The 26261-nt window shown below is 38.3% G+C and overlaps 1 protein-coding gene across 1 annotated transcript in view; it reads right to left on the bottom strand.

The window, feature by feature from the left end:
• acoxl (acyl-CoA oxidase-like) overlaps nucleotides 1-26261 on the bottom strand; it is a 123052-nt gene that overhangs the window by 43302 nt on the left and 53489 nt on the right. The window contains exons 13-16 of the mRNA XM_036573630.1: nucleotides 24243-24332; nucleotides 9533-9642; nucleotides 5616-5727; nucleotides 4030-4117 (exon numbers count right to left, since the gene is read on the bottom strand). Of these exons, the coding sequence (XP_036429523.1) occupies nucleotides 4030-4117; nucleotides 5616-5727; nucleotides 9533-9642; nucleotides 24243-24332 (400 nt within the window). The remainder of the gene's footprint in view (nucleotides 1-4029; nucleotides 4118-5615; nucleotides 5728-9532; nucleotides 9643-24242; nucleotides 24333-26261) is intronic.

Raw genomic sequence — 26261 nt, 5'->3', positions numbered from 1 at the left:
CCCCGCCCACTCACACTGAAGTTACAAGCAGTGTTTCAGCTCTGAGTGCTTTCTGAAGGAAGCACAAAACTGGTCAGCCAATCAGAATAGAAGTCACTTACATATGTCAGTCTTAAAGGCACAGTAACAAACACAGCCTGTTTAATAAAAATGAATTATGCAGGATTTATTTTATGATTTTCCACTATTTTCCATCATCAACATTCCATATAAACTCAGAAGACTCGTGTAGGTTCACTGGTGGTTCTGGATAGTAAATAAAATGTCTATATTTGTGTTGTAGACATTGAGACCCCTGGTTCCTATCACCACCACTGTAAAGAATTCCCTACAATGAACAACTTCACACTGACTTTGTTCATCTTGATGATTTAATTATGCTGAAATTTTGCAAAATCGGTGTAATTCCCCTTTAAGTAAATCACAAGGGATGAATTCCGTAAGAAGTTTAATTATATTAATTGTTTATCGCTGTTGTTGGAAGAAAACCTTGTATCTCCAAAATGGTAACTTTACAGGAGGAGGAAAAAAACTACTTTACTTTTAATGTAAGTCAATGGAACCAGACTTTTTTTCAAGTAATTTTGGGCCGTTTCTTTTGGTCCATTCATCATGACACGCAATGTAAAGAGCAACATGCATCTTCAAATTATGTCAAAAACTGAAAAACTGAAAAATGGAGATACAAGGTCCCAACAGCAGCGTCATGTAAGTAAATCATTAGGCAACATCACTGCATGGGATGTGCAGCTATTCAACAACTGCAGCATAATGATCTTTTTGCTTTTCTTTAATGTTGGTCAGCATTTAAAGCTAGTTTTGTTTGATTTGCATAACAAAGAGTGCAGACTGAAGCTGTGGTGTGGCATAAGAATAAATGTCCCTCTCTGTTATCAGTCGCATCTGTAAGAAGTGCATGTTGTTGTGTGTGCGTTTCTGTCTGTGTGTGGGAGGAGGATGAGAGAATGGAAATTTAGTATCGGTGGTGGTGTGTGTGTGTGTGTGTGTGTGTGAGGGGGGGTAATCAGCCTTGTATAGCTCTTTGGTTTAAAACACACTGCAAGGCACATATACAGAAATACAGCACTGTGAACTGCCGCCTGATTTTCTCTGTCATTGCTTATCTGTCACAGTTAATCTAAACTAAATCTACACTCTTAAAAAAGATGGTTCTTCAAGGGTTCTTGAGTAAAGAATATGCTTCTATATAGAACCATGAACACTCAGTGAACACTTTGCATGGTTTAAGGGTTCTTTGCATCATAAAAGATTGATGGAAAATGTGTTGATGTGGATGTTTCTATATGCAACCTTCCTGAAAAGCGTTCTACACACCACCAAAAGGGTTCTTCTTTTTGCTACTATATAGAACCCTTTTCAAAAAGGTTCTATATAGAACCTTCTAAAGCACATTCTCCATCAATCTGAACGATTTCACCATGCATAGAACCATTAAATCATGCAAAAGGTTCTTTGAATCTTCATGGTTCTATATAGAACCGTTTCTTTACTAAAGTACCCTTGAAGAACCATCTTTTTAAGCATGTAGTATTAGACAAAGAGAACCTTTCAAACAAAAATAAAACATTTGTTAAATGTCACTTAAACAGCAAAGTTATATCGTGAAAAAGTATCTGCCCCCTAAATGTGGAAAAAGTAACAACTGCTGAAGTAACTAATCAACCAAATAAACCTGACAGCGACTGAACACAGTCAGGCTCGAATGCAGCCAGTCCTGTGGAATGTAAACATCACTCATATAGAAGTTTACCATCACCTGGTGACAGGTTTAAAAATGTAATCTGTTGCCAAGCAGAAGGATTACTGTAATGAAGTAATGTAGTCTGATTACTTTTTGTCACTTTTGGATTGTGTGTCTTTTCATAAAGCCATAAAAACAAGAGAAATACAGCAAAATGACTTTTACTTATCATAAGCAAAACTGCCCTGTTTTATTAAGCTAAATGGTAGATTATAGGTGACTTTATAGTAATCTACCACCTGTGCTTTATAGGTCAAAAGGTCAGTCTGGTATAAATCTTCATTTGAGATCCCTCAAAACATAATTACAGCAGAGGCCGCTCTAAAAAACCTCTAACTGACTATCATTTTCACAATGTTTTATCCACTAAAAGGTCTGTACTGACTCATAAGGCTTCATACTGGTGCGTTTGCGCTTAGGCTTCGGCGAGTGCTGTTTGTAATTGGTGGACATTTGCTCAGCTTTCAGCCGCAGAAATCGACGTGTCCTATGAGGTTTAAAAGGTATTCATTTCACATAAAAGTTAAGTCGAAGCTGAATATTTTAGTTACAAATAATGATGATCACCCATTTTAACATATTTGAACCCACCAGAAACTACTAAACAATGAAATACAGGCAAAAATGACACAAATTTTAATTCGCACAAGACATTTATTCCTCTGTTTGACATTATTCGTCTTCTTTAATGTTAGCTCACTTCAGCATGTTAGCAAAATATTGATTTACACACAGTTTAACTGTAGAATAAGAGGCAAAAAGTGAAAATAAAAGCTTATTTCTAGTTTCTAAACTCTGTTCTGGAATAAAAAATTCTACGGATTGGCCAAATGACACGACGTGAGCTGCTGCTTGTGGAATTGATTTCTCTTCTGGCAGTGGCCCTGAGCCCCTCCCAAAATGATGAACTCTTCAAATCTACATGAATCATGTGACATATTCAGCATTCAAAACAGAACATTTCGGCGAAAGGTGAATATTTGCATGTATGTGGTTTGAATGCAGTCCTGATACTAACTGGCATTGTTGTATGTACCTATAATCCGATTACTGCCTATTTGAACAGTACCAAATTACACTTATCCAACAGCTACCCAACCCTGTAAGCACACCAGGCCATGGTTAAAAGAAAACTACAAAAGAGGCAAGAAAAAAAGCTGCTAAAATGTAAAAGACAAAAGCATTTCTCAAGTTTTAGGACTTCACTAAAAAAAAAGGGAGAGCCACTATCTACAAACTAAGAACCCTAAGAAAATGGGTGAATCTTTCCAGAAATGCAGGAGTGCCCAGCCTGCCAAATGTCCACTATTTCTCAGCAGCACGTCACCTAATGTTCCAGGAGAACATCCAAAGAACTGTAGGCCTCTCTAGCCTCAGCTAAGGTCAGTGGTAATGACTCCACAGTAAAAACTGGGCAAAGCGGCATTAAGAAAAGAGCAGCTAAAACTGGCAACCCAAAGAGACATTTGCAAAAAGGCACCTGAACAATTGCTAAGCCATTCAGCACAATAATCTATGGGCTGAGCAGTCAGAAGGACAGCTTAGGTTCCTTAATATCTGCTGTGAAGCAAGAGCTGCATTTCACAGCAGGAACATCATACCAACATTGAAACATAGTGGTGGTAGTGCGAAGGTGTGGGGATGTTTTACAGCCTCAGAACTTGCTATTATTGAAAGAACCATGAATTCTGTTCTGTTACGAGCTAAACATTATCTGGTGTGCAGCAAGACAATGATTCAAAAAGTAAGAGCAAATCCAAAAGTAATGTTTTGGAGTGGCCTCGTCCAAGTCCTGACTTGAAGTTGAACCCAACAGAGATGCTGTGTCAGGGCCTATCTGAATGAGAGCGGCTCAGCAAAGCAGAGCGGACATAAATTTCTCCACAACGTTGTGAAAGGCTGATGTCAATTTATAGGAAATGTCAGCTGCTAAAACTCACAAAACAAGTTCTTAATTTTAACGGGGTGATTACTTTTTCACACAGGTGATTCGCAAGTTAGAAAACTTTTGCAATAACAGAGAAAATCAGGAGGGGGCGAACAGTGATCACAGCACCGTACGGTATACACATGTGCCTCTAAGCTGCTGATATATAAAGAATGATGCCCAATTTGATATTTTCGACATTTTCCTCTACTTTTCTGTTTAAATTGGGATATATGTACATTAACTGAACATGCAATCATCCATCAATTTTCTTTAAAAAAAGAGACCCACAACAGAAATAGTTAAAATAATACAATGCGTGCTGTGATGGAACCCTCACCTTTGTGGATGTGTGCGAGGGCGAGGCTGGTCACATGATGCAGGCACGAATTCCAGGCACTGAAGAACTCTTCTTTGTTCTTGTTTATCTGCTCAGGGTAACATAATTAGAGTTATACAACTCCAGTTCCAAAAAAGTTGGGACAGTAAAGTTGGGACATCAAATTTTAAGAGACATCAGCTGCTAAATGTCATAAAACAAGTTCTTAATTTTAAGGGGCAATTACTTTTTTGCAAGAAAATAATAATAATATATAAAAAATAAAAATGTAAATGAAAACAGAAAGGAGCGATTTGTAAATCTGCTTGTATTTCAACAAAAAACAATATAAAGACAAGATATTTAATGTTTTATCTGATCAACTTCATTGTTTTCAAACCATAAATGTAAAGATTTGCTCATTATAAAATTGATGCCTGAAAAACCTCCCAAAAAGTTGGGACAGGGACAATTTAAGACTATTTTAAGACAATTTAGGACTAGGAAAATTGTTAAATTTTCAAAAAACATCAAAAATAAAGATGCAATCATGCTTAGATATAAGGCAAAATATCCAGGAAAGGCCAAGTCCTTTTGATTGCAAGGATTTTAGGTATTTTACCCTCCTCAGTGCATGATAACCATTAAAAGATTCAGGAAATCTTGAGAATTGTATGTGTAAAGGGCAAGACTGAACACCACAACTGACCTTTGACCCCTTAGACAGCACTGCATTAAAAACCCTTATGTTTCTGTAATGGAGATCAACACATGGGCTTTGGAACATTTTGACAACCCATTGTGAATAAACACCATCTGTCATCGCATCCAAAAACGCATGTTAAGACTGTATAATACACCGCCGACTTCTCTGGGCTCAAGCTCATCTGAAATGAACTGATGCTCAGTGGAAACACGTATTGTGGTCTGACAAGTCAGCCTTTCAGATTGTTCATGGAAATTATGTACATTGTGTTCTCTGGGCCAAAGAAGAAGAGGACCATCCAGATTGTTTCCAGTGTAAAGTTCAAAATCCAGCATCTGTCGTCATATGTGGGGAAGCATTCTGCATGCGTTATAAAAACATGGCTGTGTAATCAGAGAGTGCAGGTGCTAGACTGACCTGTCTGTCTCCCTCTGAAAACATGTGGCACATTTGGTGTGAAACACAACAACCAAAGCCACATATGGTTGTGCAGCTAAAGACTTGTATAAGTGCTGTTAATGGAAAGGTGATATTTACAAAAAAACAATAAAGTTCATAAAGTATCAAATATTGTGTTTTTGTACTGTTTTCAATTTAACGCAGGTCAAACAGACTTTACAAATCACTGCTTTCTGTTTTTATCAGTTCTTCACACACTGTCCAACTTGATTGGAATTAGGTTTATAATAGGATTATTAGATTCTATTTAAACTACTATTGTATTCTAATGAAAGAACGCCTCTTAGGAAATAGTGGGTACATACAGACAGCCCATTGAACAACACTCTGCCTCCACCCTAAACCACCCCACCGCCACCACGAAATAAATAACAGTTGAAAACATGTACAGGAAACAGTTTTTTTTCCAACCCATCTGAAAGAGGCCCAGAGTGACACTGACCTTAGCGTGAAGTCGTGCAGCTAGGCTGCGCTGCAAGACCCTCTCCCTGTAGCTCAAGGCTTTCAACAGGAAGCTCAGGTCTCCGACCTTATCCACTGAGAAACCCAGGAAACTGCAAGGCAGAACATACACGTTCACATAAACAAGCTGTTAAGAAGACCATTTTTCCTCCGCTAACCAGCGGCGGAGCTAAGCACGTACTCAAGGAGGGCCATTGTGAAGCTTGAAATAAAAGAATCCATGTTACTCCTGCACCTCAAAACACTCTGAGTGACTTTTGGACAAAAGGTCCGGCAAAGCATGACCATCCCATATGCTGAATTCTGGTAACATCCTACCAGGATAGAAATGGATGTTTGTAATCAATCTGTCGACAGAATCCTAAACCTGCGTGAGAGAAACACTTTAGTCAGAGGACTTTATTTCCAGGCTGAATTGAGAGGATAGCAGGCCGCTGTTGGCCCACTGACGGCAAAGCTGGCAGCCCACTGGCTTGTTGTAGTTATATAAGCAGCATGTTGGTTGCAAATCATGTCTTTTATCATATTGTTATATGCAAGTGTCATGGCAACTGCACCGTTTATAAGCACTGTAACCCGGAGACAAATTCATTGTCGTGTGGAAATACACTTGGCCAATAAAACTCATTCTAATTCTGGGTCATTCTACAGAAGCGTCCACTTTGCTATCTCTCCATAGGAGTCACTGGTGTTACTGATCCTCATTGGTGTTGCACATAATAAAGGAACACCAGAGACATTTTTAATGAACAATGCATTTTACAAAATGGCTGCTACAGAGCATCAAACCACATGTTGTCAATCATGGAATGTCCACTAAAATATGGAATTTAATCCATTTGTATTCTATTTTTTCACAAATACCTCAGAAAAAAGTGGGTCACACCAGTGACTTCAGCTAAAAGCTTCATATGAAATCATGAGCTAAATGAGAAAATCTCTGATAACTGAAAGACACAGTGGACTCACCATGTGCTTTTCTTCATAGATCCTCAGAAAACAGGTAAAAGGAAGTCGAGTGATGTCATCAGTGTGACTTTTATTTCAAAATAAGAGATTTTTTGTTACGCAGTAACACCAGTGACACGACTCCTGGGGACAACAACTTTCATTAAATATTTTATAATATTTATTTGGTGTTTGTTTTTCTTTGTTATTTAATTTATATATTTCATAGTTGTGTATAGATTATTGCAGTTAAAATTGCAGAAAAACATGTTTTTTTCTTCAAAATATGGCCTCAGCCTTCACACATGACTGTGGGGATGAGCTCTTCTGTGGTGCTTGGAATTCTATATGATTGATGTAAAAACCAATATTGCTAAATTGAGACTCAAGAAGGTGGAATTGTTAAAAAAACTTATTGTTTTATTTTGAAATATAAATAAATTGTAACCCTAACATGTTTTTTAAGTGTAATATATCTGTAAACGCTAGGGACACAGAAATAGACATTTCTGTAGAATGAACCATCTAGTTCTTTTTGCTCAGTGTTTTCCGGGTGGCCAACTGGTGGTTAAGCAGAGTATTAGACAAAATGCCACTTTTCATCACTCATTTTCACTCAAAGTCCAATGTATTTATTTTTTTCCTTCATTTCTTTCTTTTGTTATCTTTTTGTAATTCGTAAGACTTTTTCTTAGGACCTTTCTCAAAAACACATTTAAGAACAAATTTAGGAAGAGACTGGTAAATGAGGCCCTATGTCTTAATTATTTTTCAAAATAAAAAGCGGTAATTTATATAGATTAAAAACTAGCTAGGCCTTGTATGTAGAACAGTAATCTGGGTGGACCAGCAGGGTGCTGATCTTAACAAGCCAGCAGACCAGTATATGCTCGCTATCTGGGTTATGATAATAAAGATATTCCATTTTGACTGTTTGATCATGTTACTACTATGAGCCAAACTTATAAACACTATGAAAATGCTAATTTCTGCTAACCCTCCTGGTATTTTCAGCATTGTATGTTAGCGCAAAGCTAGCAGAGTTACGCTGCTCTATTGGATTTTCATGTAATTTAGAAATTTCTAAATTAAAATTTTTTAAACCTATATTACATGCTTTGGTAACCAAACTTGGGTGGCCATTGTTAGGAAATGTCCTATAATTTCCAAAATGAATGAGCACAGTGTGGTACTGAGAGCCTAGAACTGTTTCCTTGATTAATTTCAGACCATATTTTTATTATGTTTTTTGCAGAAATTCCACCTTATCTCTGTTTTTCAGACTTCAGTAATCAAAATTGGTAGGCTGTTGTTAAGAAATGCCCCATAGGTTCTACACAGAATTTGCAGGTCTAGCACTGTCCACAGATTTAATTTCAGATAAAATTTCTGTTAAATTTGGCAGAAAAATCACACACTTTGGTTTAATTCTTGTATCACATGCTTCAGTAACTTATTGTTATTGATGTAATTAATACATTTTTCTTAGTTTTTTAAACAATGAGCATTTTGTGGTACTGCAGGTGAACAACTGTACACAATTATTTGAAGACAATATGACTTTTGCATAAATCCCATATTAAACTTTAAAGTTATTCCTATATTACCTGCTTTAGTACCGGATTTCTGTGGCTTTAGGTAAGAAATTTCCCCTAGTCTGTATGTGTGGTCTGTATGATGGGGTAGAGCAGGTCTACAACTGTCCCAACAAATACATTTAGACAACATTCCTGTTAACTTTTGCAGAAATTTGACCTTAAACCCTGTCCTGGCCAACTGTAAGTGCTATTACTGTAAAATGGAAGCATCTAGGAGCAACAACAGCTCAGCCACAAAGTGCTAAACCACTCAAACTCACAGAGTGGCGCATGAGTTCTGACGCACGTAGCAATCTTTTGTTGCAACACTCACTACAGACCTCCAAACTGTCTCCAAACAGGAACATCAGCACAATAACTGTGTGCCAGGACCCTTATGAAATGGTTTAATGGCCAAGCAGCTGCACTAAGCTAAGATCACTATACGTAATGCCAGATGTCGGCTGGAGTGGTGAAAAGCGCCACCACTGGACTGTGGAGCAGTGGAAATGTATTCTCTGGAGTGATGAATCAGCTTTTCTTATCTATCAGTCTGATGATGAATCTGGGTTTGGTGGATGCCAGGAGAACACTACCTACCGGAATGCACAGTGCCAAAAGTAAAGTTTGGTGGAGGAGGGATGATAGGCTGGGCTGTTTTTCAGGGTTTGGGCCCCTCAGTTCCAGTGAAGGGTGATGTTAAAGCTACAGCACAAAGACATTTTAAACAGTTATCTGCTTCCAGCTTTGTGTCAGCAGTTTGGGGAAAAGCCTTTGCTGTTCCAGCATGACTGAGTCCCTGTGCACAAAGTAGCTACATAAAGACAAGTTTTAACCAGTTTCATGTGGACTCCAGTGGCCCTCACAGAGCCCTGACATCAACCCCACTGAACACCTTTGGGATGAACTGGAATGGAGATTGTGAGCCAGGCCCTCTCCTCCAACATCAGTGTCTGACCTCAAAAATGATGTTTTGACTGAATGGGCACAAATACCCACAGACACAGTCCAAAATCTTGTGGAAAGCTTCCCAGAAGAGTGGAAGCTGTGATATAATACAACTGGTTATAATGTTTTAGCCTATGAGAGCATCTGACATATCTAGACTTTAGAAGTAGTATTTTATTATTCATATATATATTTTTTTACACTTGATAGTGCCAGGTGCCATTAACACTGGGTGAACAATTTTATGACAAATTGACCAACAGAAATGGTCAAAAGCACTTGTTACATGGGCGTACATGTAACGTAAGAATGTTTCTCCTTCTCCAGTGAAGTTATCCTTCAGACATATGAGGTTTAAGACAGCAACCACATTGAAGACGGTTAAACTGAACATGATAGTAAATTAAGATTAGACTGTTTGGACCTGGTCCGGAGGCTGTCGGAGGCAGAGCTGGTCCAGTTTCTGATCAAACCAGCCACCATACTGTCCTCAAACTGCCTGGTATACTGCATCATCAGCTCACGAACCACCACCTACACATACAGAGCAAAAGGAAAGAAAGAGGTCAACACTCCCTGCATATGAGACAGAGCCCAGAGCCTCAGTGGATACAGGAACCATTACCTACAGATGAGCTTCACAACGATCACTTTCTGGGTTACACTCGGGTACACGGTTAAGAGGGTTACTTTAAAAATGTATCCCATGACAGATTACTGATTTCCTGGTAAAAACGTAATTGTAACCTAATCTAAAGGATTACTACATTAATGGAATTAGGGCTGCACGAAAGTGACATAAAATGCAATGTTCAATAAAGCTGTCAGATATCACAATGACAATATGAGAAGTGATAAATTACTATTAAAATAATGTGTCTCTGGCTGGATGTTAACCAAGTACAGACATTTTTTGAGGATATGTAAACAGAAAATTAACTAACCTCTCTTTAAACCCTCTTTAAACAAATAGCAAAATCCAAAATTACAAAAGAAAGCAACATTTACTATTACGCAAAATAAAAAGAGCGAAATGCTAATTACATCAGACCTGCAGGAATATTTGTTGTGCACTGAACGGTTGAGAAACACTCAGCACTATCTCAACGACAAAACCAAATATATATATATATATATATATATATATATATATATATATATATATATATATATATACACACATATTTTACATATAGGCACACAAGAGCAAACACATTATTTTTTGGGTAGTGATCATACAGTGTGGCGTCATACACGTCGGGTTGTATTTAGTTTAAAAAAAAAACTTTGTTGCTTTTGATTGAGTGTAGTTAGGCAGTGTGTTCTTAGTTGGTCCAAGACTCTTATTTTGAAGGACGATGGGGGTCATCAGGCAGCATGCTTCAGTAGCCCAGCTGGCCAGAAGAAAAACAGAAGAGCCTGAGCAGCCTGTGTTCTGCGTGTTTCCCCCTTTACTGCTTCTGTTTTGAGCTGAATTTCCATTAAACCTGAGTTATGGGGAAATTTTAAGGTCTCAGTGTGTGTTTTGTAGATGTATTCTATTAAAGCTGAGTTATAGGGACATTTTAAGGCCTCGGTGTGTGATTTGTAGATGAATTTCCATTAAGGTTGAGTCATGGGGACATTTTAAGGCCTCGCTGTGTGTTTTGTAGATGAATGTCCGTTAAAGCTGAGTTATGGGGACATTTTAAGGCCTTGCTCTGTGTTTTGTAGTTGAATTTCCATTAAAGCTGAGTTATGGGGACATTTTAAGGCCTTGCTGTGTGTTTTGTAGTTGAATTTCCATTAAAGCTGAGTTATGGAGACATTTTAAGGTCTCAGTGTGTGTTTTGTAGTTGAATTTCCATTAAAGCTGAGTTATGGGGACATTTTAAGGCCTTGCTGTGTGTTTTGTAGTTGAATTTCCATTAAAGCTGAGTCATGGGGACATTTTAAGGCCTCAGTGTGTAATTTGTAGATGGATCTCCATTAAGGTTGAGTCATGGGGACATTTTAAGGCCTCGCCGTGTGTTTTATAGTTGAATTTCCATTAAAACTGAGTTATGGAGACATTTTAAGGTCTCAGTGTGTGTTTTGTAGTTGAATTTCCATTAAAGTTGAGTTATGGGGACATTTTAAGGCCTTGCTGTGTGTTTTGTAGTTGAATTTCCATTAAAGCTGAGTCATGGGGACATTTTAAGGCCTCAGTGTGTGATTTGTAGATGAATTTCCATTAAAACTGAGTTATGGAGACATTTTAAGGTCTCAGTGTGTGATTTGTAGATGGATCTCCATTAAGGTTGAGTCATGGGGACATTTTAAGGCCTCGCCGTGTGTTTTATAGTTGAATTTCCATTAAAACTGAGTTATGGAGACATTTTAAGGTCTCAGTGTGTGTTTTGTAGTTGAATTTCCATTAAAGTTGAGTTATGGGGACATTTTAAGGCCTCGCTGTGTGTTTTATATTTGAATTTCCATTAAAACTGAGTTATGGGGACATTTTAAGGCCTCGCTGTGTGTTTTGTAGATGTATTCCATTAAAGCTGTGTTATGGGGACATTTTAAGGCCTCGGTGTGTGTTTTGTAGTTGAATTTCCATTAAAGCTGAGTTATCGGGACATTTTAAGGCTTCTGTGTGTGTTTTGTAGTTGAATTTTCATTGAAGCTGAGTTATGGGGACATTTTAAGGCCTCGCTGTGTGTTTTGTAGTTGAATTTCCATTCAAGCTGAGTTATGGGGACATTTTAAGGCCTTGCTCTGTGTTTTGTAGTTGAATTTCCATTAAAGCTGAGTTACGGAGACATCTTAAGGTCTCTGCGTGTGTGTTTTGTAGATTTATTTCCATTAAGGTTGAGTTATAGGGACATTGTAAGGTCTCTGAGTGTGTGTTTTGTAAATGAATTTCCATTAAAACTGAGTTATGGAGACATTTTAAGGTCTCAGTGTGTGTTTTGTAAATGAATTTCCATTAAAGCTGAGTTATGGGGACATTTTAAGGCCTCTGAGTGTGATTTGTAGATGGATCTCCATTAAGGTTGAGTCATGGGGACATTTTAAGGCCTCGCCGTGTGTTTTATAGTTGAATTTCCATTCAAGCTGAGTTATGGGGACATTTTAAGGCCTTGCTGTGTGTTTTGTAGTTGAATTTCCATTAAAGCTGAGTCATAGGGACATTTTAAGGCCTCAGTGTGTGATTTGTAGATGAATTTCCGTTAAGGTTGAGTTGTGGGGACATTTTAAGGTCTCAGTGTGTGATTTGTAGATGGATCTCCATTAAGGTTGAGTCATGGGGACATTTTAAGGCCTCGCCGTGTGTTTTATAGTTGAATTTCCATTAAAACTGAGTTATGGAGACATTTTAAGGTCTCAGTGTGTGTTTTGTAGTTGAATTTCCATTAAAGCTGAGTTATGGGGACATTTTAAGGCCTTGCTGTATGTTTTGTAGTTGAATTTCCATTAAAGCTGTGTTTTGGGGACATTTTAAGGCCTCAGTGTGTGATTTGCAGATGAATTTCCATTAAGGTTGAGTTGTGGGGACATTTTAAGGCCTCGGTGTGTGTTTTGTAGTTGAATTTCCATTAAAGCTGAGTTATCGGGACATTTTAAGGCTTCTGTGTGTGTTTTGTAGTTGAATTTTCATTAAAGCTGAGTTATGGGGACATTTTAAGGCCTCGCTGTGTGTTTTATAGATGAATTTCCATTAAAGCTGAGTTACGGAGACATCTTAAGGTCTCTGCGTGTGTGTTTTGTAGATGTATTTCCATTAAGGTTGAGTTATAGGGACATTGTAAGGTCTCTGAGTGTGTGTTTTGCAGTTGAATTTCCATTAAAACTGAGTTATGGAGACATTTTAAGGCCTTTCTCTGTGTTTTGTAGTTGAATTTCCATTAAAGCTGAGTCATGGGGACATTTTAACGCCTCAGTGTGTGATTTGTAGATGAATTTCCATTAAGGTTGAGTTGTGGGGACATTTTAAGGTCTCAGTGTGTGATTTGTAGATGGATCTCCATTAAGGTTGAGTCATGGGGACATTTTAAGGCCTCGCCGTGTGTTTTATAGTTGAATTTCCATTAAAACTGAGTTATGGAGACATTTTAAGGTCTCAGTGTGTGTTTTGTAGATGAGTTTCCATTAAAGTTGAGTTATGGGGACATTTTAAGGCCTCGCTGTGTGTTTTGTAGTTGAATTTCCATTGAAGCTGAGATATGGGGACATTTTAAGGCCTCAATGTGTGTTTTGTAGATGTATTCCATTAAAGCTGTGTTATGGGGACATTTTAAGGCCTCAGTGTGTGATTTGTAGATGAATTTCCATTAAGGTTGAGTTATAGGGACATTTTAAGGCTTCTGTGTGTGTTTTGTAGTTGAATTTCCATTAAAACTGAGTTATGGAGACATCTTAAGGTTTCTGTAAGAGTTTTGTAGATGAATTTCCATTAAAGCTGAGTTTTGGGAACATTTTAAGGTCTCAGCGTGTGTGTTTTGTAGATGAATTTCCATTAAAGCTGAGTTTTGGGGACATTTTAAGGTCTCAGCATGTGTGTTTTGTAGATGAATTTCCATTAAAGCTGAGTTATGGAGACATCTTAAGGTTTCTGGAAGTGTTTTGTAGTTGAATTTCCATTAAAACTGAGTTATGGGGACATTTTAAGGCCTTGCTCTGTGTTTTGTAGTTGAATTTCCATTAAAGCTGAGTCATAGGGACATTTTAAGGCCTCAGTGTGTGATTTGTAGATGAATTTCCATTAAGGTTGAGGTATCGGGACATTGTAACGTCTCTGAGTGTGTGTTTTGCAGTTGAATTTCCATTAAAACTGAGTTATGGAGACATTTTAAGGCCTCTGAGTGTGTGTTTTGTAGTTGAATTTCCATTAAAGCTGTGTTATGGGGACATTTTAAGGTCTCAGTGTGTGTTTTGTAGATGAATTTCCATTAAAGCTGAGTTATGGGGACATTTTAAGGCCTCTGAGTGTGTGTTTTGTAGTTGAATTTCCATTAAAGCTGAGTTATGGGGACATTTTAAGGCCCCGCTGTGTGTTTTGTAGTTGAATTTCCATTAAAGCTGAGTCATGGGGACATTGTAAGGTCTCTGAGTGTGTGTTTTGTAGATGAGTTTCCAGTAAAGCTGTGTTATGGGGACATTTTAAGGCCTCAGTGTGTGATTTGTAGTTGAATTTCCAGTAAAGCTGTGTTATGGGGACATTTTAAGGTCTCAGTGTGTGTTTTGTAGATTAATTTCCATTAAACCTGCAATATGGGGACAATTTAAGGTCTCTGCGTGTGTGTTTTGTAGATTAGTTTCCATTAAAGCTGAGTTATGGGGACATTTTAAGGTCTCTGAGTGTGTGTTTTGTAGATGAATTTCCATTAAAACTGAGTTTTGGGAACATTTTAAGGTCTCAGTGTGTGTTTTGTAAATGAATTTCCATTAAAACTGAGTTTTGGGAACATTTTAAGGTCTCTGAGTGTTTGTTTTGTAGTTGAATGTCCATTAAAGCTGAGTTATGGGGACATTTTAAGGTCTCTGCGTGTGTGTTTTGTAGATGAATTTCCATTAAAACTGAGTTTTGGGAACATTTTAAGGTCTCAGTGTGTGTTTTGTAAATGAATTTCCATTAAAGCTGAGTTACGGAGACTTTTAAAGGTCTCAGTGTGTGTTTTGTAGATGAATTTCCAATAACGCTGAGTTATGGGGACATTTTAAGGCCTTGCTGTGTGTTTTGTAGTTGAATTTCCATTGAAGCTGAGTTATGGGGACATTTTAAGGCCTCTGAGTGTGTTTTGTAGTTGAATTTCCACTAAAACTGAGTTATGGGGGCATTTTAAGGCCTCAGTGTGTTTTGTAGTTGAATTTCCACTAAAACTGAGTTATGCGTGACATTTTAGGGTCTCAGACTGTGTTTCGTATTTGAATTTCCATTAAAGCTGAGTTAGGGGACATTTTAAGGTCTCAGTGTGTGTTTTGTAGTTGCAGTTTGGCTGAATGGTTAAGTTCCTTGTTTCCTGTGTGGGAGAGCAGGTCCAGTTCCAGCACAGAGAAGCAGGCTTGTAACAGTATGTTTTGCTAATGATGTTTCTCTGGCGCTGCGTGCATGAGATCATTAGATCTATTCTGTCATCACCACTCTAACAACTTATCACAGAAACTCATATCACAATAATGATAAAAATATAATTTATCATGCAGCCCTAAATGGAATCTGATTACTTTCCACTGCTTTTGGATAACTTGTCTTAAATTAAAGATGTTTAATAAAGAAAGAGAAAAATCATTCCAACAAGACTTTTTAACAAGAATTTAACTTAACACACGTCCAATGCAAAAACAGCATCTTTTAATGAAAAATAAATAGATAAAATTTGGTGACTTAAATATTGTGCTGCACAGAAACAGTCACTGATCTTACTTTTAAAGTAAAGGGCGAAACCTAATATGAAAATATTTAAAATATAATGATGACAGATTACAAATTTTTATGAGAGTGTGAGTTGTTTGAAATAAGTCATGCATTCTCAAATCTTGTTCAGAAGTTAAGAAATCAATCAATTTCCTCACCAGGAAAAAATGAGTGATTTTTACGTTTTTTTTTTTTTCCAAAATCGAAACACTGAGACTAAAAGCTCTGAGACTGAAACACTGGGGAACAAGTGATTGGTGTAGAATGATCCAGTAGTTTGGATCAAATGCAAAAAGAGTTAAAAACTATACTGCTCTACTGGGAGTTTTCCTTATGTGCATTATTTATCAAAAATCTGTTGTTTTTCACGCCAAAGTCAAAAGATCAATCGGGTGGAAATCTTCTTTTGAGACCCCTCATCAACAATAATCATAAATAATGGCCATTCTAAAAACTTTGCCTGGCCTTTGTGTTTTATCGGCTGTACTGGCTCATGACGTTTCATGCTCGGGCTTTGATGATTGTAATTTTTAGACACTCCCTAATCAGCTCTCGGCTGCTTCAGTCCACAGAAATTCACAGAGCTCAAATAGGCAATAAAATAGGCATTGAGCGGGAACTGATCATCTTAGTTACAAATAACGATCATTTACACATATAAACATTGTGTTTATACATCCCTTGAAAACTACTGAGGAAAGAAATCAAACAAATAAAAACAAACCTACTTCAGGCTCACAAGATTTAATTCACTCGCTGTTCACATTTCAGACTGTTACTGAAATCTGTCAGGTTAAGGTTTCAAAAGTTGGATTTATAGCTGGACAAACTGTAGAATTTTACGGAGCAACAAACAAGAGTAAATAGTTTACTGATCAGATCAGATCACTCTGCTGCTGTAGAATCCGGCAATGTGGAAATCCAGTTTGAACACCTGATTCAAATATCTTCAGGAAAACGCAGATCTCAGTTCTGACAATAAACATAAAATACATTCCTAAAAAAGATGATTCTTCAAGGGTTCTTTAGTAAACAAAATGGTCCTATATAGAATCATGAACACTCAAAGAATGCTTTGCATGATTAAAGGATTCTTTGCATGGTGAAATCGTTCTTCAGATTGATGGAGAATGTGCTGTATATGGTTCTATATAGCACTTAAAAGGGTTCTGCTACTGATATGATGTCAAGCTTGTAATAATAGCAGAACCTTTTCTGGTGCTATATAGAACCATATACACTACATGTAAAAGGGTTCTTTGGGTGTTCATGGTTCTATATAGGGCCATTTTCTTTACTGAAGAACCCTTAAAGAATCATAATTTCTAAGAGTGTACTTAATACCTTCCCCCTTCCCCTAAATTTAAAACATTTTAAATCTACACAACTGTGACATATTTATCATTAAAATGGTGAATTCCAGTGAAATGTTTGCATTTGAATGTAATCCTGCTGTGACTCTGTTTTCATAATGTACCTGTAATCTGATTACTGTCTTTTTTACTATAACTGTAACAGATTACAGTTACCTTTTTTGTATCCTGATTACATAACACTGTTACACATATTCTGTTACTACTCAACCCTGCTTAGGTATCAAGTATACTCAGAAAATAGAAGGTACTGTGCAAAAATTCCAGACCCATCCCTCATTTATTTAACTTCCAGTTAAAACGGCCGTTAGGTACAAGCTACTCATTTTCAGAATCAGGAAAAAAAAACAGAAATCATAATTACCCAGAAGCCTCAACAGCTAAATCTAATCTCAGCTGAGTGAGTCAGTGAGTCACTCTTTCCCTTTATTCCAGCTTCCATTCTTTACAGGAGACTCACTTTCAGTTCCTCAAAGAATCTGCAGACACACCTCCAAAGTTCAGTCTTAGAAGCTGGTTGACCATTTTCTGAAGTAATCAAACACATTCAGTGGTGTTGAGGTCTGGACTCTGGGGTGGTCAGTCCATTGTCCAGCTTATTTGTTTAATCTGTCTCCTTTTCTCAGTGAGGTTCTTCTTGACAGCTACACATCCTTTCAGACCCACAGCGCTGAGTCGTCTTCTCACAGTGGAAGGATGGACAGAAGCACCTGTGGATGTTTTCAGATCTGAAGCAGCTTGATTTTCTCCTCTCTCTCAGAGATGAAAGCTTTAGGTGCTGTTGGAGGAGTTAAGGTGCCAGTAGGGAGCACAGAAGGAAAGAGTGGACAAATTAAATAAGGACAGGTTTGAGATAACACCCAGTGCTGAGGCTACTGTGCAATTTAGGTTTCCTGTTTTTTCCCTGACACTGAAAAATGAATAACTTATACTTAATTGTTGTTTTGATAGGAAATCAAATGAATAAAGGGGGGTCTCTGAGTTTTGCACAGTACTGTGCACACATAACAGGCAATTTCCTTCTATTAGTAAGAGTTTTTTATTAAGACTTATTAAGAATCAGTCCCAGACTTACTTTTGTTTTTGTATGAACTTATATTACACTAACTCAGTGGTCACCTTCACTGCTCCTGGAGACCATCTTTCCTGCAGACCAGCACCGACCCTAACCGACCCCACCTAAGTCATCTGATTATTGTCTTTAGAGGTCCCTGATTACCTGAATGAGGTGTGCTAGATTTGGGATTGAGGTGAAACCAGGGGGATGGTCGATCTTCAGGAGGAGGGTTGATGACTGTACATGTAAATTTGCATTTATTGTCACTTTAAAAGTCAAGCTGGCCTTTATAACCTCACTGAGAAGCTGATTATTTACTATAAGACTGCCACATAAGTAGCTTTGGTGGTGCTCTATATTTGATTACAGTGGATGGTTATGGTCCATCCACCTTAGCGTTAAGGTTCTTCCTGTGACAGCTGAAAAAATTTCCCACAAGCAATACAGATTTAGTTCTACTTAGCAATCATCGAGCCTGTCCTCAGGTCTGGCAGATGAACAACACTGGGGTCGTATTACAGAAACTTCTTAGCTCTTAAATCTGATCTGTTTAGTCTACATGACGACTTCAGGACGGACTGATTTGAGGACAGTAGCTTTTACAGAATAACAGTTCCTAACTTCATAATCTCATCATGAACTCCAGATAAGAAAACAGCATCACACAAACATCCTAACTAGACTGAACCTCCTAAATCCTGTCCTAACTTTAGGATGAACCCCAACAGGGTCCTCACTTCTGTTTAAGGTCCGTTTCTATGGTTTTTAGGCAGCTGTGTCAGCAGCATAGTTCACTACCAGCATAATGAGCTCCATTTATTTCTACTGTAAAACGCTGCTTTCACTGTGAGATGATTTTCTTTTCTAACTCTGCGTTTTAAAGATCTCAGACGCTGCAGACTCGATCTCCACCGCCCCTCTGATCACCTTCGTGTGTTAATGTTGATGCTGAAATATTACAGTGATGGTGGTGAATAATGAGGAGACGGAGCTGAACGTGTGTCTGTTTATTAGGAGGAGTAACGTTAGCGCGCTCAGCTACAGTGTTTGGGAAACGGAGACTGAAACTGGGGAGCGGTGACGCTCTGATAAACAGCAGGGGGCGCTCTCATAGTATTTAGAACTTTGTGTTTAATTACACATTTAAGTTACAATACTACTTAAAATGCTGTAAGGTAAGATACAGGATAAGTATTTAACATGTTGGAAAAAATAAAACATAGATTTTGCACATTTTATTTTTCCCCATTATGTTCAATTGAGCAAATAAACAGAATTGTACATTAAAATGTGCAGAAGTGTGTTCTCTGTAAAGGATGTGTCCACTTATTTACACGTAGAAAATCAACACAAGATGGAAATCTACCAGTTCCAGCACGACAAATTCCTTTTTTTAAAGGTTATTGTACTTATACTAATAAAGTGATATCCAAAAAAGTTTGTAAATGATTAGGAAGTTAACAAAGAGATTTGTTAATAAACAGTAGCTTCTACAAATCCAAAAAACAGAGCAAATAAACAGTCAGACTGCAACTCATAACTCTGATTATTTTTGTGGGGAAAAAAAAAGAGTCACTGCCCGTCAGCTAGGCCTCCTAACCAAAGGCTCTGAATGTGTGATGTGAAAAGTGGGTTTGTTTTTTTTTCTTCTTTTTTAGGTCAGGGGTAATGGAACTCTTCAGAAAGCACTTAAAATATAAATGGAAAAGACACAAAGGCCTCAGTTCACCCTTGTCCAGCCTAAGGTTCGGCACACGACTGGCAGCAAACAAAGTCATTTACAAAGTCAGTATATTTTGCGTTATTATAGTGAGACTGTTTGAGGTCAGAAATCTCCAGACTGGTGCACAGGTAACAATATAAAAGCACTATTTACATCACACTGTCCTCCAACTGCTAACACACTATGAAACTGCCTCCTTTAAACATGTGCTGATTATATCTAACAGACTGCTGAGTCCTCTATTGCCTGATTATCTCAACTTCTGGCCAGACTGAACCCACTTTCTTCTGTAACAGCTGGTTGTATGTGTTAAGGGTTCAACAGCTGCAGAATGGCTGCAAATATTCAATAAAATACGACATATTTGATAAATGAAATGTTTGAAAACGGAAAAGCAATTAGAACAACTGGGACTTTTATGATTTCTTAAATTTCAGATTTATTAAATAAATGTTTATTTTTTACATTTGTATAAATATTTAATATTTATATAAAATATTTAATTATTTATACATTTAATTTAGAATAAAAATATTGATAAAAATAATAATAAATAAGGACAAGATAAAAAAATCATTTAATCATTAAAGTGAAATGTCTCTGGCACGTTCCTTTTCAGAATATTAGAAATAATATTTGACAGAATATTTAAAAATGCACATCTATATTATTTATCAATCTGAAGTTTGGCAATGTTTGTTTATTCAATGTAGGCTGCCTACATTACAGTACAGGCCCGAGATACCTTCATACGACCCATCATATATTCATAATTTAAGTTAAGTGACCCTTATTAGTCCCACAACAGGGAAATTTCACCTCTGCATTTGACCCATCTGTGCAGTGAAACACCACATACATACTAGTGAACACACACACACACTAGGGGGCAGTGAGCACACTTGCCCGGAGCAGTGGGCAGCCCTATCCACAGCGCCTAGGGAGCAGTTGGGGGTTAGGTGTCTTGCTCAAGGGCACTTCAGTCACGTACTGTCGGCTCAGGGGATTAAACCGGAGATCTTCCAGTCACAAGGCTGGTTCCCTGACCTCCAGCCCACGACTGCCCCCCTATCTTTAGATTCAGCCCCACATCATTTTTTTTATTTTTCTGCAGCTAAATATTTCCATCTGATGGGTAGATCAGCTTCACCCAGCAAACAATGTGTCTGTTGAGTGACGTTGAGGTCTGGACTCTGGGGTGGTCAGTCCATCGTTCAGCTTCTTTGTTTGGTGTGTCCGTCTCCTTTTCTCAGTGAGGTTCTTCTTGATCAGCTACACATCCTTTCAGACCCACAGCGCTGAGTCGTCTTCTCACAGTGGAAGGATGGACAGAAACACCTGTGGATGTTTTCAGATCTGAAGCAGCTTGATTTTCTCCTCTCTCTCAGAGATGAAAGCTTTAAGTGCTGTTTATCTGATGGGGGCAGTTTTGGGGTCGACCAGTTCTTCCAGGTGGTTGTTAGGAGCCACATTTTTTCTGGAGCTCCAGTTTACCTGTTTTTTCACTTATTTTCCTTTAACTTTTATTCAAGTGGATTATCTTATATCCAATCTCCTTAAATTAAGTTAAATTAAATAAAGGCGGTCTCTGACTTCTGCACAGGACAGAACACTGTGATACTCATTTTTTAGCACAAGGAGCTGAAAACTAATTCTCCCCTCATGACAGGTGACAGCAATGCCCCCTGGGTGAGACTCTGATTCCACTCATAATAAGATCATATGACCAAAATCAAAGAAATCCCCCATTACAACCTCACATAAACACACACACGAGACAAAGAGAGAAAGCGAGTGGGAAAGCAAGAACGAGAGACAGAGAGTAGGTTGAGTCTCTGGCAGAACCCCTTGGTGCCCTTGTGACTCTGGTTCGAAATTAAACCCCTAAGACCCTCCTGACCATTTTTTACCACATGACCTAATTTAACCTTACACGCTGCTCCAAAACTCCTTTTCAAATTGCTCCAGAACTTAATCAAATAACAGTGTTCCCAAATAAACTGTGCTGAAATGGTTGAATATGGGCATGACAGTAATTATCAGTGTACCCTTAAAAGGGGAACTCCACTAATTTTTCAACATTTCTACAACCCCATTTCCAAAAAAGTTGGGACGCTGTGCAGAAAGTACATAAAAACAGGATGCAATGATATGCAAATCATGTAAATCATATTTTTACAGGAAAATACTACAAAGACAACATATCAAATGTTGAAACCGAGACATTTTATTGTTTTTTGAAAAATATATGCCCATTTTGAATTTGATGCCAACAACACATTCTAAAAAAGTTGGGATATACCATCATGAATACTGGCTTTTGAACTGTGCACTGATAACAAGCTGAGTGGTCTTTAAGAATTTCAAATGTTGATTCATCGAACACTTTTCCATTTTCCTTCAGTCCATTTTAAATGAGCTCAGGCCCAGAGAAGGTGGCAGCATTTCTGGATCCTGTTTATATTTGGTTTCGTCTTTGCATTTTAGAGTTTTAACTTGCATTTGTGGATGCAGTGATGAACTGTTTTCACAGACAGTGGTTTTCAGAAGTGTTTCTGAGCCCATGCAGTGATTTCCACTACAGAATCATGTCTGTTTTTAATGCAGTGCTGCCTGAGGGCCCAAAGATCACGGCCAGCATATACTGGTTTTTGGCCTTGTCCCTTACATACAGAGATTTCTCCGGATTCTCTGAATCTTTTAATGATATTCTGCCCCCGTCACAACTTTTTTAGAACGTGTTGTTGGCATCAAATTCAAAATGGGCAAATATTTTTCAAAAAACAATTAAATTTCTCAGTTTCAACATTTGATATGTTGTCTTTGTACTATTTTAAATTAAATATAGGGTTTAGATGATTTGCACATCATGGCATTTTGTTTTTATTTACATTTTGCACAGCGTCCCAACTTCTTTGGAAATGGGGTTGTACATAATTCAGTGGTTAAGATGTAAACGAGTCATTCAGTGTGGTTTGGTGTGAATCACTCTGTTCTAGAGAAACTTACAGAGAAGACTTGTGTAGGTTCACTGGTGGTTTTGCATAGTAAATAAAATGTCAAATTTGTGTTGTAGTCATGGCGACCCCTGGTTCCTTTCACCACCACTGTAAAGACATCTGACTCTGAATCTTTGTGTATATCTCAATTACACATTCAAATCTCTGAATTACGCAAAAACTGTGAATAATCAGCAGAACTACCTTAATTAAAGCTCAAATTAGACTCTTCTAAATAGCTTATGCACCAAAATAAGACCTGTATTAGTACACTGGAGGTCTGTTATGTGAAAAGCACTAAAATTGCATTATCAGTTGTAATAATGCACATTAAACACAATAATTTATCAGTAATTATCCAAATTACTGAGCATGATTTAATCACCTAAATTCTTATTGTCTAATTGCGGTGTATTTATTAAGTTTTAGTTAGCATCAAGTTCTGGAGTTCTATTGCTTTACAGCTAATAAGAGTCACTTAAACCTCACCCAAAAGTATAAACCAAAAAAAAAAAAACATGAATTTCATATAAATATGAAAGAACTTATTACATATTATTTGAGAAATGCTTTGCACTGACAACAAGGGATGGCAAAGTGATGGAAAAATATCATATTAGAAGTAAAATATCAAGGTATCAGTCTAAAGCTGCAATATAAGATGCACATGAATGATTAAAGCGGTTCATTTCCCTTTCGGGGGGATTCCCGAGAAGGTGACACACTCCACGTTTCACTGAAAACGCCCCCTCACCTTCAATGTTCCTCAATCTCCATCTCGAAACATCTGCACTGATACACGATTGTTTCCCCTCACTCGTATCAGACTGAGACTGTGAGGAATTTTTACGTCCTCCGCCTTTTCTAATATGATCGTGCTATGAGTTTATTTCCCAGGATTAGAGAGAATGACTTTATTTTACTACTGAGAGGACGACAGTAATCTAATTGCAGAAGTTCAGTGTGTCTTCAGGCGGGCTGTGAATAGTGACCTTGTCTTTGAACATCTGAGCGTGTGTCTGTGTGTCGGCCCTCCTCGCTCCTCCAGAAGGCTATTTAGAGGCGCAACATGAAGTAAAAGTGTCTCCCTCAGCAGTTATTCAAAAACTCTGCTACCGTGCAAGACGCACCTAAAGGTCCTGCGGCCTCCTCTTAACGTCATGATCGTTTATTCGATTCTCGGTGTGTGGGGTGTGGGGCTGTGTGTGGTGGGGGGCTGTGGTGGGCAGGTTGGGAGGGGTGGACACGGCGTATTGAGGAATTACAGCTTGTCAGAACGCTCCTCAGAGTGGAGGTCTTGTGGGTTTTCCCTCTTTATGGTCACAAAGAGATCATGGGTAACCGCAGGGTGACACTGCACTAAAAATGGCCAGCTATCACCAAAATAAGGGAGAAAACATGACAAATAACAACCTTGAGCAAAATGGCTTTGACACGCAAGCCTTGTGATGGAAGCTTTGCGCTCTCTCTCTCTTTTTTTCCCTCCTCGAGTGCTTGTTGATAAATTAAGCGGTGGTTTTGTTCATGCACTTATAAGGTTGCAGTGTAGAGAGCAACAATTAGAGTCAGTGCGGTGCAGCCTGGTTTCAGTGAAAGCCACGCTTACCTGGAGCATCACCATGTTGTCGCCCTCAAAAGTCACAAAGACGTCTGAGTCGCATTTCAGAGAAGGGATTCTGTTCTCCATCATGAAGCCCTGAACAAAAGAAAAGACAGGGGTGACAATGTCATGTGCTGGCCTGTAACTATTACTACACAATCGACTGATTATCATCCATAGTAGTCAGCTTTCCCAATACATTAAAATCACAACATATTAGAGAGAGGAGATTAGCATTATTTGTTAATTCAATGTTTTTATTAATGTCTTTAGAGGGCGGCGGTGAGCGACGTTTGTTTATTTGATGGTTGTTAATGACGCCTTTAGAGGGCGGCGCTGAGCGACGTTTGTTTATTTGAGCCTGAGCTGTATTTGTCATCCGTTGAGAGATATTAAGTATCGATGATCATGCGAGACAATTAATCAGCTAATTTGAACACTTTGGGCCTGTACTTTAACAGCTGCATACAAAAAAAAAGGCAATTTAATTGTTAATCGCAATTATTTTCATGGCAATTAACTCTCAACTAAGACTGTGTGATCATTACAGGCCGACTCTGTGCTCTCAATATTAAAATGCTCTGCTACAGTAGAGGAATATCCCCCACTTTCCTTTTTATACCAATAAAAATACATAGTGTCAGGCAAAAAAGGTCACCTTACTAAAGCTGTGCTTCCTTTTATTTCATGCAAAGTGTGGTGAGGGCTCCGAAAAGTTAAATGTCAAAGTGGTACGGGTTTAAAAGGATGCAGGGCGCACTCTTCAATTCACTCTGGGGGTGCAGTTTTTGTGGTTTCGCCCTGCTTTTCATGCTGCACACTGCAAATAACTGCAAAAGCCATCATGAAACATGCTTGGAGATGTAATGCTGATGCAACTGTACCCCAAATATTGTGTTATGCCTGAAAGCAAGAGCACCAACTATATCAAACAGACCTTTGTTGGTAAATTTTACAGCCTAAAGAGAGAAAAAGGACAGATCATGTCCACAGATGACCCTTGGTGGTTATCTAGGGTTGTTAATGTAACAATATGCGAGAGCTGCCCTCTAGTGGCTGTCCGGCTGAGGCCATACAGCTGGAACCACAATTTAAAATCAGGTTTATAATCAGAGTAAATACTCAGTATATAATCAGTAAACGTTTGCATCTGTTCGGATGGAAAGAATGATGGGGTTTCTCTCTCTCTCTCCTGTGGAAAAGGAGCCAATCAGAGCGCTGGCTGGGGTGGCTTTAAAGAGGATGTATAACACATTTTTCTTGTTAAATATTTTTCCCCTGAGGTCTATTGTGACTGGTTTTATGTAACAAAAACAGTCATAATTCACTTTTATCCCTTACAAATAAACAGGCTGCTTTGTTACTGCACATTTAAGACTGATATATGTAAATAAGCTCTGTTCTGATTGGCTGCCCTGCATTGTGCGTCATTCACAAGGTAGTCTGGGACGAAACACTACTTGTAATTTCAGCATGAATCTTCTGCCGAACTCACTCAGCTGCTGAGTAAATATACAGCACAAAAGCTTCCTGATGGCTGCTGCTGCTGTTACGCTCCATATTTTACTGCTGTTTTGTCTGTGTTGTCTCTGTTCTGTCTTCCCAGTTGTAGCCTCATTCCATGATCCAGTCCATGTTTTCAACTCATCACCACTCGCTCCAGTCCATACTCCAGTCCGTGCTCCAGTCCGTGCTCCAGTCCGTGCTCCAGTCCGTACTCCAGTCCGTACTCCAGTCCGTACTCCAGTTAAGTTCTGGTTATGACATCATCAGACGCGAAGAACAAAACAGGCTCCTCGACAGTTTTTGCTCACTTGTTTACCTGTTTGTTTATTCTGACTGTTTGGCCTTTTGGCTGCTTTGATTTGACCTCAGTTTGGCCTATTTAACCCTGTTAAATCGCTGGATATCCTGTTCATAGATTCTGTTACTGTAGATTCCGTAATTAGCTTCACCAGGTTTAGGGTTTGGCTGCCATTCTGTTTGGGTTTTGGGGTTTTGTCTGTGTTTAGTGTCAGTAGTCAG

The sequence above is a fragment of the Colossoma macropomum genome, unplaced genomic scaffold, assembly GCF_904425465.1.
Source record: "Colossoma macropomum unplaced genomic scaffold, Colossoma_macropomum, whole genome shotgun sequence".
Lineage (NCBI taxonomy): Eukaryota > Metazoa > Chordata > Actinopteri > Characiformes > Serrasalmidae > Colossoma > Colossoma macropomum.
Note: the sequence above shows the minus strand (reverse complement) of the source record. Positions and strands in the feature narration are given on the sequence as shown.